At 50.3% G+C, this 14,230-nt stretch overlaps 1 protein-coding gene and 1 long non-coding RNA gene across 3 annotated transcripts; one reads left to right on the top strand and one right to left on the bottom strand.

Annotated features, from left to right (window-relative positions):
- Positions 1-1,070: 1,070 nt before the first annotated feature.
- LOC128135786 (uncharacterized) lies at positions 1,071-5,958 on the bottom strand. Of its 2 annotated transcripts, XM_052774858.1 has the most exons (6): positions 5,893-5,958; positions 4,964-5,445; positions 4,538-4,576; positions 4,249-4,371; positions 3,161-3,513; positions 1,071-1,285 (listed from the first exon to the last, which is right to left on the bottom strand). In XM_052774858.1, exons 1-5 carry the CDS (start codon positions 5,940-5,942, stop codon positions 3,419-3,421), a joined length of 789 nt encoding a protein of 262 aa, XP_052630818.1. In that variant the 5' UTR covers positions 5,943-5,958; the 3' UTR covers positions 1,071-1,285; positions 3,161-3,418. The 2 variants fall into 2 exon arrangements, with proteins under 2 accessions (XP_052630818.1, XP_052630816.1); XM_052774856.1 differs by lacking the exon at positions 5,893-5,958 and having other exon boundaries at positions 4,964-5,657.
- Positions 5,959-12,061: 6,103 nt separating this feature from the next.
- On the top strand, positions 12,062-13,785 carry LOC128135802 (uncharacterized). The gene is made up of 2 exons (XR_008233225.1): positions 12,062-12,119; positions 12,822-13,785. It is a non-coding gene; the product is annotated as an uncharacterized LOC128135802 (long non-coding RNA).
- The last annotated feature ends 445 nt before the right edge of the window (positions 13,786-14,230 follow it).

Genomic DNA, 14,230 nt, shown 5'->3' with positions numbered 1-14,230 from the left:
TGTGGGTAGATAGAAGAGCACACCCGTAGTTGTATGACAGAGTTTATGTATGCACATGTTACATTTAACATAGTGGGTGGAGATGTCTTCACTTGAGGTACGCACTCATAGATTTACAATATATGTAATATATATATTTTTATATCATACATTGTGACTATATGTGCAAGTCATGGATATAATTTTGGTTCAAGAAATCCAGAATACGTTTATGATGTCTGTGGGAAGGGCTGGGCATGGTGGAAAGGTTGGGTGTGAACATGTTGGCATGGACAGGGCTTGTGGGTAGGTGTTGCCCTCCCAAGCCGAGTGCCGGCAACTTCCCAGCAAGAACTGGTGAAGACCAGCAAAGGGGTTCGCACACAGCAGGTTCGTGGTGATGGGGACAAACCTGATCTGCTGTGGTGGATGGAAGTGTGTTTGGGAAGGGAAAGGTGGACAACATGGTCCGCTGAGGAGCTGAGGGAGCATCACCAAGACTCCCAACACACAGCCCTTCCCCGTGACAGCAAACTCCAAGTAATCCCAACCTGGACACACCAGCCCCATTTTACCAGTGTCATGGTTTAACGCCAGCCAGCAACTCAGCACCACGCAGCTGCTTGCTCACTTCCCCCCCACCCAGTGGGATGGGGGAGAGAATTGGGAAAAAAGTAATACTTGTGGGTTGAGATAAGAAGAGTTTAACAGAACAGAAAAGAAGAAACTAATAATGATAACACTAATCAAATGACAATAGTAATAATAAAAGGATTGGAATATACCAGTGATGCACAGTACAATTGCTCACCACCCACCGACCGACGCCCAGTTAGTTACCGCACGGCGATTCCTCCCGGGCCCACTCCCCCCAGTTTATATACTGGACATGACGTCAGACGGTATAGAATACCCCATTGGCCAGTTTGGGTCAGCTGCCTTGGCTGTGTCCCCTCCCAACTCCTTGTGGCCCTCCAGCCTTCTTGCTGGCTGGGCATGAGAAGCTGAAAAATCCTTGATTTTAGACTAAACGTTACTTAGCATCAACTAAAACCAGCAGTGTGTTATCAACATTCTTCTCACACCTAACTCAAAACCATAGCACCGTACCAGCTACTAGGAAGACAATTAACTCTATCCCAGCTGAAACCAGGACAACCAGCATGGGAGTTCTCTGCCAAAGGAAAAATGCCAACGTGGGCAATTCTTCCTGTGCACTTGCCATGCTGGAGCACTATCTGGGCTGGCGGTGTGAGTGGCTCACCGTGGCATATATTGTCCTGGCGTTCATCTCTTGCACGCGAGGCTGTAGAGGGAAAATTAAGCCACGTTATTTCACTTGCTGGCTCCGAGCCCAGTGTACAACAAGCTAGCAAAAAGAATAGCAGATTTGTGGCAGTTTTGTGTTTCTAAGTGGCCCCTTATTTCTCCTTGTTGTTTTTGCAACGTTTTTTTGCTCTTGAAAAGCCCCAAAATTTTGTATCAGGCATTTAGGCATGAGCCATTTTTTCAGCTTGTGAGAGTAAACCTTACAATTTTAACAGCAGCAGCAAAGAACTGAAGTTCTTCATGAGGAAGAAAAATCTTTGCAGAAGATATGGAGAAAAAAAGAATTTCTTGGTAGAAAAAAATATCTTATTGTTGAAGAAGTGCCACCCTTTTCAAGCAGAAACGGGCATCAGATGAGGCGAGATGTGGGCAGGTGGACACAGAAATAAATGCCTTTTCTCTGAGTGCGTCAGTTGGTTTCTTGGTGGGAAGAACCCCATGGGACTCCCCAGCCCAAGCCACTGGTGTGGACCCCAACCAGCACATCCCATCCCTGGGGGCCCCGCTCCCTGGTTTGGGACCAAAGCTGTGCCATGACTCAACCTGTTACGTCCAACGCTGGCGATGGTGGAGTCTGGTGGGGGCAAAAACCACACTGTTAACCCTTGCTTGCCGTTCTGGGGAGGGTCGAGACCCACCCTGCCTTTGAACAGAAGATCCCCTGGGGCCAGGACTGAATCCCCTGCCCTGTTTCCCCCTAATTTCACTGTGCTCTTGGCAGCAGAGCAAGCTGCCAATGCGGAGGAGGGATGCTGAGGTTTGGCTGCATTTCCTCCAACCTGTGGCATTTTCTCTCTTTGCCCAACCAGCAGACCTTTATCTGCCCCTCTGTGTCCGCATAGGAAAGCAAAGTCACCCTGCAAATAGACCGAGGCACACGGATGGTGCGGAGATATCCCCCTTCCCCACCCACAGCGTGCCCCCTTTGCTGCAGCCTGTGGTTTCAGAGTTAGCAAGGAGATGTTTTCTCCGCCGGCGCCCACAAATGTACCCACGCCCTCAGCTGCTGCACTCTGCTTTGAAGCAGAAATCACGTTGAAGGGAAAACATAGGGGGGGAAAACCACCAAGCCCGGGGCGGGGGTGTGGAGGGGAGCTGGATTGCAGCCTGGGGCCGGAGCATGTAGGGAAAGACCCCGCCAGCAAATGGGCTTGGTCACCTTGAGCGTTGGGATGCTGGCACCTTTGTTCTGCAGGCAGAAGCTGGGCTATGCATACAAGGAAGAAGCAGGGTGCAACGCAGGCAGAAGAAAACAGCCCTTGTTCAATGGGCAGGTTTTTTTTGCATATCCTGCTAGGAAATTAAATTGCTGGGACTGCCTGTGGAATTGGGAAAAGTCCTGCCTGGCAGCACAATGAGGGGAGGGGATGGAGAGAGGGGAAAGTGGGTTTTGGCCAGATCCCTGCAAATCTGTGCAACTGCTGAGACCTCAGCACGGCCGGCTGATGGGCACAGGGTTGCTGGCGGTGCCAGAGGGGCGGCCAGCCCACAAGAAGGGGGTCACCGCAGAGGGGCCCATGGCTCAACTGGAGGGAGGAGGTGGTACTGAACACTTTATTCCGTTGCCGTCAGTTCCTTCAGCCTCATGGCTGGGAATGTGCCTGGAGAGGAGGGGGGGGGAAGTGTTTTGTGGCCTGTGTCCAGGTTGTGACGAGGCCATTGGGTCATTCCCATGGATGATGCTTTCTGATACGGGGTCCACAGCTGGAGGCAAGCCCTGCTCCTCCCTGCCTCCACCCTGGGGGAAGCCACCCACGGACACAGACCATGCTGCCCCTGGCCAAGGACCACCCCAGGATGCCCCCATCTCCATCACTCCCCAGCCCCGCAGCCAGGAGGGATTGCTGCTCACCTTTGGGATCTCTCTCCGCAGGTCACTGCAAGGAAAAGAAAGGGGGAGGCAGAGTTACTGCACAGCTCTGGCTTTCCAAGCTCTGGCCTGCACAATGAAGATGATGGGCTGAAACTCCACACTTCACTCAGGGAGGGACTTTTCCAGCCCAGCCTATGCATCTGAGTGTCCTGTTTCCCAGACTGGCTTCTCCCAAGCTCTCAGCAGCTGCGGACAGCCCAAGTGTTGAGGAGCCATGCTTGCTCTGCTCAGGCCAGCTCAGAGACTCGCTTCTTGTGCCCAGAGGGCTGGGAGCAAATATCTGCCTGGGGCTGGGATGCATTTGGTCTTTCCCATCTCAGCACCTTTGCTCCCTGGAGGGGATAAAGGAAATGTTTGAGGGGCTCAGCTTCCTGTGAAGTGGGGGCAAGGAGCCGGCCATCCTAAACCTGAATGAGTCGGTGTCGTGGTTTAACCCCAGCCAGCAACTAAACACCACGCAGCCGCTCACTCACTCCCCCCCACCCAGTGGGATGGGGGAGAAAATCGGGAAAAGAAGCAAAACCCGTGGGTTGAGATAAGAACGGTTTAATAGAACAGAAAAGAAGAAACTAATAATGATAACACTAATAAAATGACAACAGTAATAATGAAAGGATTGGAATGTACAAATGATGCGCAGTGCAATTGCTCACCACCCGCTGACCGACACCCAGCCAGTCCCCCGAGCGGCGATTCCCCCCCCACTTCCCCGTTCCTATACTAGATGGGACATCACATGGTATGGAATACACCGTTGGCCAGTTTGGGTCAGGTGCCCCAGCTGTGTCCCGTGCCAACTTCTTGTGCTCCTCCAGCCTTCTCGCTGGCTGGGCATGAGAAGCTGAAAAATCCTTGACTTTAGTCTAAACACTACTGAGCAACAACTGAAAACATCAGTGTTATCAACATTCTTTGCATACTGAACTCAAAACATAGCACCGTACCAGCTACTAGGAAGACAGTTAACTCTATCCCAGCTGAAACCAGGACAGTCGGACAGCAGCAGCCTGGCATCAGAGTGCAAAGTCAGCCTCAAGGTTTACCCTCAATTTCCCCAAATTGCTCACCTTTCTTCATGGCACAGTAGCTGGCTGCAGTCGGGAGGATGAGAGAGATGGCCACCAGTCCCATCATGTTGCATATGGAGAAGTTGTGGATGATCTGGGTTTGGGGAGCTGGGGAGACAGAAGCTGTTGGGGAAGAGGAGGTCATGGGAGAGGAAGCAGAGAGCAGGACATGCCCCGAGAGCCAGGCCAGATCCTGGTTGATGAACCTCCCTGTGTCCTGGTGTCAGCAGCCTGGCATCCGCCGGACCGATGCTGGGGAACAGTGGTTTGCAGGGAGGGAATCACTCACCTGCAGTCAATGTCCCTTCCTGGGAGCTGGACCGACTGCCTGGGAGGAAAAAAGGGCAGGGTGAGAGTCTCCAGCTCTCCCAGGTACTGCACAGTCTAAGCAACTGTAAGGAAGCCCTGATCCACCATCTATCAACCGTTGTGATAAATAAATAAACAAATAAATGCATTGCACGGCTGTTGTTCTGGATTAGATCTGGCACCACCACTCTCCTGTTTCTGTGATGCTGGGGCAAGAGAGGAGCAGGATGCTTTCCCCTGATGGAGGAATTGCTCTGGCGGCAAAGGCTGGGCTGAACTTCACGCTGACCGCCAGCATCCCAACTGCCCAGGGACATGCCATTGGGCACATCAGGGTCCCCAAACTCCTCTGGGGTCTATGGAGCCCCGGAGCAGTGCCTACTTGTGCCCCAGTGACACATCTCACCTGTGAAAGTCAGGTTCTGAGGTGTACTGAGGGCAGAGCTCCTCACCCAGTTGTTCCTGTTCCTGTGTTGATACCCACACGTGTACGTTCCCTCACTTCCCAAGGTGACATTCCGCAGCATGATGTAGCTCAACTGCCCCTGTTGGGCTTTCATGCTGTGCTCCTCCACCCCATCCTTGCAGAAGACGATTCGGGTAGCGGGAGAATGCCCGTCGAGGGAGCAGCGAAACAAAAGCAGTTCCCAGTCCCGAGTGCCGAAGGTGTTCAAGAAGAGGTTAGGAGCCGGGATGTCACCTGGAGGGATGGCACAGGGATGCCCCAGGCCAGCATTACTGGAGTGTCCTCTCCAGGGGTTCACACATGGGCAACAAACCCGTGCTCTGGTCCTATATCCACCCCCCCCCCCCCTCCCTTGTCTGGCCCATCCTTGTGCTCGCCAACACCTGGAGAGCTGCAGATGTCCTGGGTGGCCACGCTGGCACCTGCACCATGGGGCAGAGAGTGTTTTGGTTAGAGGGGCAGCGACCCACTCACCCACGTGTCCCTGCTGAGTCCTTTGCTGGGCGAACACCTTCCCACCCCTGTGGCTCCATCCTGCATCTCCTTTGACTCCAGTTTGACACCAGCTTTGGTTACGTTTGTGGCTCCAATTGGGTGCCTCCGGCTCCCTAAAGCACTCCAGCATCTACCAAGTCTCATGCTTGACCTGACCCCCCCTTATAGATATTCAAAAATGATGCTCTTTGCTCAGACATGCACCGCAGCTGGAGGAGGCAATCATCTTCCTCCCCTCATCAAAGCAACTCTGCCCCTCATCGCTGCACGGCTGCTCCATGCACCCTTTCCCAGGTGCCAGGACGTGCCCTGTCCTGCCCTGCTTTGCAGCCCTCCAGTCTTGACCCCCAAGGCAAAGAAATCCCCCCACTCACCGAGCAGCAGCAGGAGGAAGGCAGGGCGAGAAGGAGCCAGCCTGCCACATGCCACCTGCCCCAGCATTTTTTGGGGTGCTGCAGGAACACCCTCTCCTTGAATTGTCTGCTTTCCTCTGAGCTGGGACAGTGCTTCAAGAGCTGCCTGACCCGTGGCTTGTGGCGTGCCTGGGACTGCTCCAGTTGCATTTCAGCGGCTAGCGGTGCCTTTCCCACAACGAGAGGCTGTGACGAGTGTGGGCCCTGCCTCAGCCCCCGCTGCGGACACTGCGCCTGCGGATCCCCTGCTTTCATTTCTCTACGCTCAGACACCAGAGCACGAGCTGTGTTTGCCTGTCCCTCGGGGGCAACATCTTGCCTGCAAAGCCTTCCTGCCCCTTGTCCCCCACTCATCTTTACCCTTTTCTGACTGCTGCTCCCAGCTGTTCTTCCATGTGGATGCAAGTGATTCTGCCAGGGAAACCCAGGCGTGGTCCAAAGTGACTACAGAGCTCTGGGGGTGGTAGACAAGGGCATGGGCTTCTCTTCAGTCCTGCTGTTGAGGGTGGAAAGGGTATGAAGAGGTGGGGACTGATATTAGAGGTCAGTAACTGGCTGTGAAGCTGATTTGGGCAACAGGGTTTTGGGCTCTATGAGCAATGGACTCTGTTTGCAGATCAGTGTCCACTGGGGAGAGACGGGGACCCACTTTACCAAGCAGGGCAAAGCTATTTTTTCCGATAGGATGGCTGACCCCATAAGGAGGGCTTTAAACGGAGACTGATGAAGGGAGGAGAGATTAACTGGCAGCGTTGTGAGGGAGTGATGGACAGGGTTGATGAGCAAAGGCCACGGGGTGATGTGACAGAAATGAAACACAATCTCAACAAAATGAGGCTTAAGCGGGGTCACTCCCAGCACTTGCATTTCAACAAGGAAGTGCCTGCAAGGCACCATTACAGAGAAATCCCCCAACCTCCTTTCTAGGCAGTCAACGTGCTGAAGTGCTTCTGCGAAGTGCCTGTCCACTAATGCATGCCATATGGGGAATAAAGATGATGAGGTAGAGACCTGGGTGCCGTTTCAGGGCTACAGGGATCAGGGAGGCATGGTGGAATGGCTCCCGTGACTGGAGTGTTGCAATGGAGGCACACAGGGTCTTTAGGAAGGATGGGCTGGGAAGACGAGGAGGGGGAGTTGGCCATTACGTGAGAGAGCAGCTTCAGTGCCTGGAGCTCGCCTGGGGATGGGTGAGGAGCCAACGGAGAGCTCATGGGTTAGGATTAGAGAGAAGAGACGTAGGTGGCATTAGAGTGGAAGTCTGCTACAGGCCATCTGCCAGAAAGAACAAGTGGATGAGGCCCTCCAACAGGAGTAGCTTCACGTTCGCAGGTCCTGGTCCTTGTGGGGGACTTCAACAACCCTAGTATCTGCTGGAGCGACAACACGGCAGGACACAAGCAATCCAGGAGGTTCCTGGAGTGTACTGTTGATAACTTCCTCCTCCAAGTGATAGAGGAGCCAATGAGGAGAGGGTGTCTGCTGGACTTCCTACTCACCAACCACAAGGGGCTTGCTGGAAATGTGAAGCTCAAAGGCAGCTTTGACTGCAGCGACTGTGAGATGGTGGAGCTCAGGATCCTGAGGGGAGGGAGGAGGGTAAAAAGCAAGCTCGCAGCCCTGGACTTCAGGTGAGCAGACACTGGTCTCTTCAAAGGTATGCTTGGAAGGGTCCTGTGGGATAAAGGGCTCAGGAAAGCTGGTTAGTGTTCAAGGATCACCTCCTCCAAGCTGAATAACGTTCCATTCCTGTGAATAGGAAGACAGGCAAAAATGCCAGAGGATGTCTCTCTTGTATTCTTCCCAGTGCAAGAGAGGCGTGGACATACTGGAGAGAGTCCAGGGAAGGGCCACAAAGATGATGAAGGGACTGGAGCATCTCTCACATGAGGAAAGGCTGAGAGAGCTGGGACTGTTCAGCCTGGAGAGGAGATAGCTCAGGGTGGATCTTATCAATGTGTATAAATAGCTGATGGGAGGATGGAGCCAGGCTCTTCAGCGGTGCCGGTAACAGGACAAGAGACAATGGACACCAGCTGAAACACAGGAGGGTTCTTCTGGTCATGAGGAAACAATTTCACTGTGAGAGTGACAAGCGTTGACACAGATTGCCCAGGGAGGTTGTGGAGTCTGCATCCTTAGAGATATTCAAAAACCAGCTGGACAAGGTCCTGGGCAACCAGCTCTAGGTGGCCCTACTTGAGCAGTAAGTTTGGACCAGATGACCTCTAGAGGTCCCTTTAAACATCAACCAGTCTGTGGTATCAGAACAACCCCGGTTGTCCATGCCTCGGGCTGTACCCAGTAGCTGGATGTGCCCAGCTCCCCATGGGGCCAGCAAAACCCATCAGCCTCTCCCAAACCCTTTCAGGTCCATCTCCTCGCCCACGTGTGCTCAGAGGCAAGGCAGCCCCTGCCCAAAAGCAACCCCTGCGTTGCCATTGCTGGTGCAGTGGTGTGCAGGCAGGGGGTCTCGGGCTGCAAACGGCTTCACGGGGCGCAGTGTCATTTGGTCACCTCCTGCCATCGAGGGCTTGGTGCCTCCTCAGCTGCACGGTTGCCGTGCCAGGCTCCTTGCTGCGCAGAGGTCACCTACTTGGGGCACGAGGTCTGCAGAGGAGATGTTCAGAGCTGCGGAGAAGTCTGAAAATCCTGGACGAGCCCTGTTTTTTTTTTCAGATTGGCCATGACACGGCATTGCTTGCTTTTAAAGGTGATTATACCTGGTGAGACATCACCAAAACCTTCAGCCTCTCTGGAGACCTGTTGCTGCAGCCCTGTTAGGTTGGGGTCGGAGTGCAGGTCTGGAGGCTGCCAATGCTGAGATCCCATCCTCATTTGCCCTGCAGCTGGACACCCCGGTGCCTAATATCCCTGCTCAGGGCTGTCTCCTGGGGTGGCAGGGGAGTCAGCCCAGCATGCCCCTGCCCCACAGATGGGTGGGAGTGGGGTGTGGAGGGCCAGGCGCGGCCACCCCTTGGACCTCAGCATGAACAGATGGGCTCAGCCATCCTCAGCTCGGCACTTTCAGGCCACGTCTGCTGGGGCAATGCCAGAGGGAGAGAATGCCCTTTGATCACCGGGTGCAGGGGACAACATCTCCCTCCCATGACTCCTGGCCCCACCAGCCAGGAGTCAAGCAGCTCTCCTAGCTCTGTTCTGAAGGTTGACTCAAAGACAGAGGAGCAACATCAGCTGCCCACCTGAACAAATCCTTTATAACTTGCCTCCTACAGACTTTCTGCCAACCAAGGTGCCTCATAAGGGGCACTGTAACCAGCTGGCCCATGCCCAGGGCCCTCCGCTTGGCTGCCAGCATATCAAGCCTGGCTTTTTTTATGGGCAACAAGCATTTTTGCTCCTCTGAGTGCCCCCTGCTGCCCATTTGGACCTCCAAGATGAAGGCAGGAGGCTGGTTATTGAGAAGGAGAGGAGGCTCTGTTTTGTTACCCTGTTGGGTGGTTTAGTGTATGTAAGCGGAGACATGGCTTTGCTGCAGATCTTGCATAGCCTGGAGCTGCAGATCACGCACACGTGTGTCGCAGACGGGACATAAGAGTCCAGGTCCACAGGAGCACCCTGTGGAGATTGCACTGGGAGAAGAAAGGCAGATTTGGTGCAGCCTGCGCCCATCCTTGGGGCACAAAATGGAGACGGTTCAGAGCCCAGTTGCAAGTTAGTTATTGTACGGCATAGACGAACAGAAACCAAAGGCAGCAGTGTAAAACAAGGTGCAGACTGTTCAAAACAACTACAATCAAAACCTGAAAGCAATTACAGGAACTTTCATCAGAAACAGCCTTGACTTTTTAGACCTTCAGCTAGTGCAGAGGTGTCCCATCTGATAACTAATCTTACACGGCAGTTTTAGAGCACTTCCTCAGGTATTGGTGTATTGTACATCCTTTACCTCAAGGCAAAATAGCTGCTTATTGTTAGTCTGAGTTCAGAGGTGTCGTGGTTTAACCCCAGCCATCAATTAAGCACCACGCAGCTGCTCACTCACTCCCCCCTACCCCGTGGGATGGGGAAGAATATCAGGAAAAGAAATAAAACTCGTGAGTTGAGATAAGAACGATTTAATAGAATATAAAAAGAAGAAACTAATAATGATAATGCTAACACTAATAAAATGACAACAGTAATAATAAAAGGATTGGAATGTACAAATGATGCACAGTGCAATTGCTCACTACCCCCTGATCGATGCCCAGTTATTCCCCAGGCAGCGATCCCCCTGCCCCCACACCCCCCAGTTTATATACTGGGCATGACATCACATGGTATGGAATACCCTTTTGGCCAGTTTGGGTCAGCTGCCCTGGCTGTGTCCCCTCCCAGCTTCTTGTGCCCCTCCAGCTTTCTCACTGGCTGAGCATGAGAAGCTGAAAAATCCTTCACTTTAGACTAAACATTGCTTAGCAACAACTGAAAACATCAGTGTGTTATCAACATTCTTCTCATACTGAACTCAAAACATAGCACCGTACCAGCTACTAGGAAGACAATTTACTCTATCCCAGCTAAAACCAGGACAAGAGGTCAGGAATATTCATGGTTAGTAATTGTTACTGTGTTTTTTAACAACTAAATTAACATTAGAGCAGACCTCCCTAACCTGACTACAAGGCATCTCAAGCTGGATGAGCAAATCCCATTTTACATCCTGGGTTCACCACCACAATCTGTATCAACACACCATGACTTTATTTTTCTTTCTCTAGGCATCTCTCATTGCATCCCACTCAGTTTCCCATTTTATTGAAAAATTAATTTTCAGATTTGAGCACTATCTATCTGCACTGCTCCTCTAATTTGTTTCATTTTATACCTCTCTATTTTGGGGTCTCAATCTGTAGTACATCTGGAACTTGGTTTCAGCTCTCATAATCTTGGCAAACTTTATGGCGTGACACTGATTATGGCAATATTGCAATGGCAAGAAGCAATGGCTTCTTATTTTTATTTACATTCTTCCCTTTACCCTCTAGCAACAAGGGAAAAAAAGAAAACCCCAAGGAAACACAAAATAATTTGGGTTAGAAGGGACCTCTGGAGGTAAGCTAGTCCAATGCCCTGATCAAAGCAGGCCTAGTTAGATGAGGATGCTTGAGCCTTGAACTCCTCCAAGGATGGAGTTTCCTCAGCTTGTTCCAATATTTGATGACCCTCACGGTAAAAAGCTACCCGAAAAGTTTTCCTTACATTTAATTGGAATTTCTCATGTTGCAGCTTGTGCCTGTTGCCTCTTACCCAATCAAGGTGCATCCCCAAGAAGATGTCATATGGACAGAAAAATGTTGCAAGGCCAGTGAGCCCCAAACTGGTCCCTGAGTCTTACAGACATTGTTACCCAGGGAGGCTGTGGAGTCTCCATCCCTGCTGATATTCAAAGCCATCTGGGTAAGGTCCTGTGCAACCGGCTCCAGGTAGTCCTGCTTGAGCAGGGGAGTTGGACCAGATGACCTCCGGAGGTCCCTTCCAACCTCAACTAGTCTGTGTTTCTGTGATTCTGTACAGAGCACGACACCTGAAACTACAAGTTTCAAAATCTACAAAGTCAGATTGTAGCTGCGTATGTCCCCATATACCCATATATGTAGCTGTATAGGTACCCAATTACTGGGTGTGCTTTACTTTTCACTTCCTCTCTGCTGGTTAATCATTTGCAGACTGGGTGATAGAAAGTGTATAGGATGATGAGCTGTGTGATATAGAGACACAGAAGACTTCCTTAGTCCTCTGAGTTGGTGAAGTATTGACCACCAACCAAAATGTCAATCAGACAGAAATTCATAAATATTTGGAAAAGTCATTATAATGTGTTGACTGTATCATTTAATTCTGTAATTATGGTTGTGGTCGAAGAAATAATGGAGGTGGAATTTAAATGTCCTCAGAAGGAGTCATTACAGAAATTGTATGTTATTTCCTACTTTCTCTGTCCAGCATTCATTACATTTTTCATGAGCTTGACCTCCCACCCTGACTGCATTCCCCTGGCTCGCTGCATGAGGAAACGCTCCTGCTACTGGAAGACTGACATAATTTTGAAGGCATTTCTACCTCCTCTGATTTGGTGCGTGATCCTACTGTGTGATGGCAGATATATAGACTGTATGACTTCAAGAAATGCAAACCAAAGTGGAGCAGCAGATTTACCCAGTGAGTTCTACACAAAATCTCAGGTAAGAGTCCTAGGAATCTAGGATTTAAAGTATTTTAATATCACCTATTTTGTGTGCCTGAAGAATGTGGAATGTATAGCAATTTGGAAACCATTTCATCTGGAGACTGAAGGGTAAAGTTGCAATTATGATTTTGATATGTTTACTACATTTGCATTACCTTACCTTTTTATTTTTCCTCTGCTTCTGTTTTTAATTAAAACCCATGGGTTTTGCTTCTTTTTCTGATTTTCTCCCGCGTCCCACTGGGTGGGGGGGAGTGAGTGAGCGGCTGCGTGGTGTTTAGTTGCTGGCTGGGGTTAAACCACGACAAATGTCTATGAATACAAGTTAATAATTAGCATGTTCTTTCTGAGGCTAAAACCTGAACTTTGAACATCTTACTCCATGGTTATTCTGGAAGTTTATGCATGTGTTTTGCATCTGATTCTTAAAGCAAGTTTTATGAAAATAAGAAGTAAGGTAATGTACTGTTTGAGAGAGAGGGACTGATACTGCTTGTTTCAGTCAGTATATCTCTCACCATCAGTTGTCTTCTAGCCATGGCAGGGGCAAGGAATGTATAAGAAGAACTGTGTGACTTAATAATAATAATAATGCAAGGTTTTTAATATAGTAAAGCACTCCTCTCACTCAGGTGCAAAACATTTTTTGGAATGTAAAGTCCAGTGACACCGTTAGTTTTAATATTTTTTCTTCCAGGTTGCCGGGCTGTTCGTTCTTACTGCTGTTGTCGGTCTTTATGGCCTGTACCGCATGTACCCCTTCTGGTTCTGCTGTAACTATGAAGACAGACAGAGAGAGAAGCTGGAGAGCTTATTAGAGGAAGAAGCATGGAAACATTTTGAAGAACTGAAGAAAGCGGATGTAGAGCAGATGATGGAACAGAGAGTGAAACCTTCTCTCCAGCTTGTTATTAATAATTTCTGGAAAAACTTAGATTTGAGAAAGGCAGCGAAAAAAATAAAGGAAGCTGTAGAGTCTGCTGTTAGACAGCCGGTGAGCCAACAAGCAGTTGAACAAGGTGTGCCTCTCACCTCCAGCACTGGCACAACCACAGAACAACCGATGCAACCAATTAACACTTCGTTCTGAAGAGGTGGGCAGCTACTGTTGCCGAAAGGGCCAGAGCAGGTGCCCATGCGGCAACACCAGGATGCTCGACCTGTCCATCCTGGGCTTGCTAGGGAAAGCACCCACCCTGCTCCCACCTCAGTCCTCATGACCGCCGAAGCAGGTCTGGCTCTTACGGTGTAGCCAGAAAAGTAAGTTGGTTTTATTGTCCTGTTCCAGCTACGGTTGTCAAGCTGACAGCTACCATCAGCACCGGTCACCTTTTTATCCCTCTTCCTGCTTCTTGGCCCTCATTTGTTGCTCTTTCACCTCTCTTTCTTCACCCCAGTGTCTAGTTTCTGGTCCCAGTTTTGCTATATCTGTACCCCAAACTGGTAGTTCTAATCCTGTTACCTACACAATCTTGACTCCTCAGGTTTTGCCTTTGCATAAAGCAAGGAAGAAGTAAGCAAAGAAGGAAGAAATATCTTCAGGTCTTAAAGGGCAGAAGAAATGTGAGCTGGTCCTTCCTGGACATTGTGCTGGTATTGCACTGTTCCCACTTGGAAGGAACTAGCTAGTGCCTAATTGCAATAAAACTTTCTGAGCACAAGTGTCACATTCTGTATTACCATTAAAAGGTGACCACAAAAATTAAGATGCTCCATTTATCTGCAGGTCAATCAATGTCCTGGTTTCAGCTGGGAAAGAGTTAATTGTCTTCCTAGTAGCTGGTATGGTGCTATGTTTTGAGTTCAGTATGAGAAGAATGTTGATAACGCTAATATTTTCAGTTGTTGCTAAGTAGTGTTTAGTCTAAAGTCAAGGATTTTTCAGCTTCTCATGCCCAGCCAGCAAGAAAGCTGGAGGGGCACAAGAAGTTGGCACGGGACACAGCCAGGGCAGCTGACCCAAACTGGCCAACGGGGTATTCCATACCATGTGACGTCACATCTAGTATAGAAACTGGGGGGATTGGGCGTGGGCGGATTGCCGCTTGGAGACTAACTGGGTGTTGATCGGCAGGTGGTGAGCAATTGCACTGCGCATCATTTGTA

This window comes from Harpia harpyja, chromosome 24 (assembly GCF_026419915.1).
Source record: "Harpia harpyja isolate bHarHar1 chromosome 24, bHarHar1 primary haplotype, whole genome shotgun sequence".
NCBI classification, from domain to species: Eukaryota; Metazoa; Chordata; class Aves; order Accipitriformes; family Accipitridae; genus Harpia; species Harpia harpyja.
The sequence above is the reverse complement of the archived record's forward strand: the minus strand, read 5'-3'. Positions and strand labels throughout refer to the sequence as shown.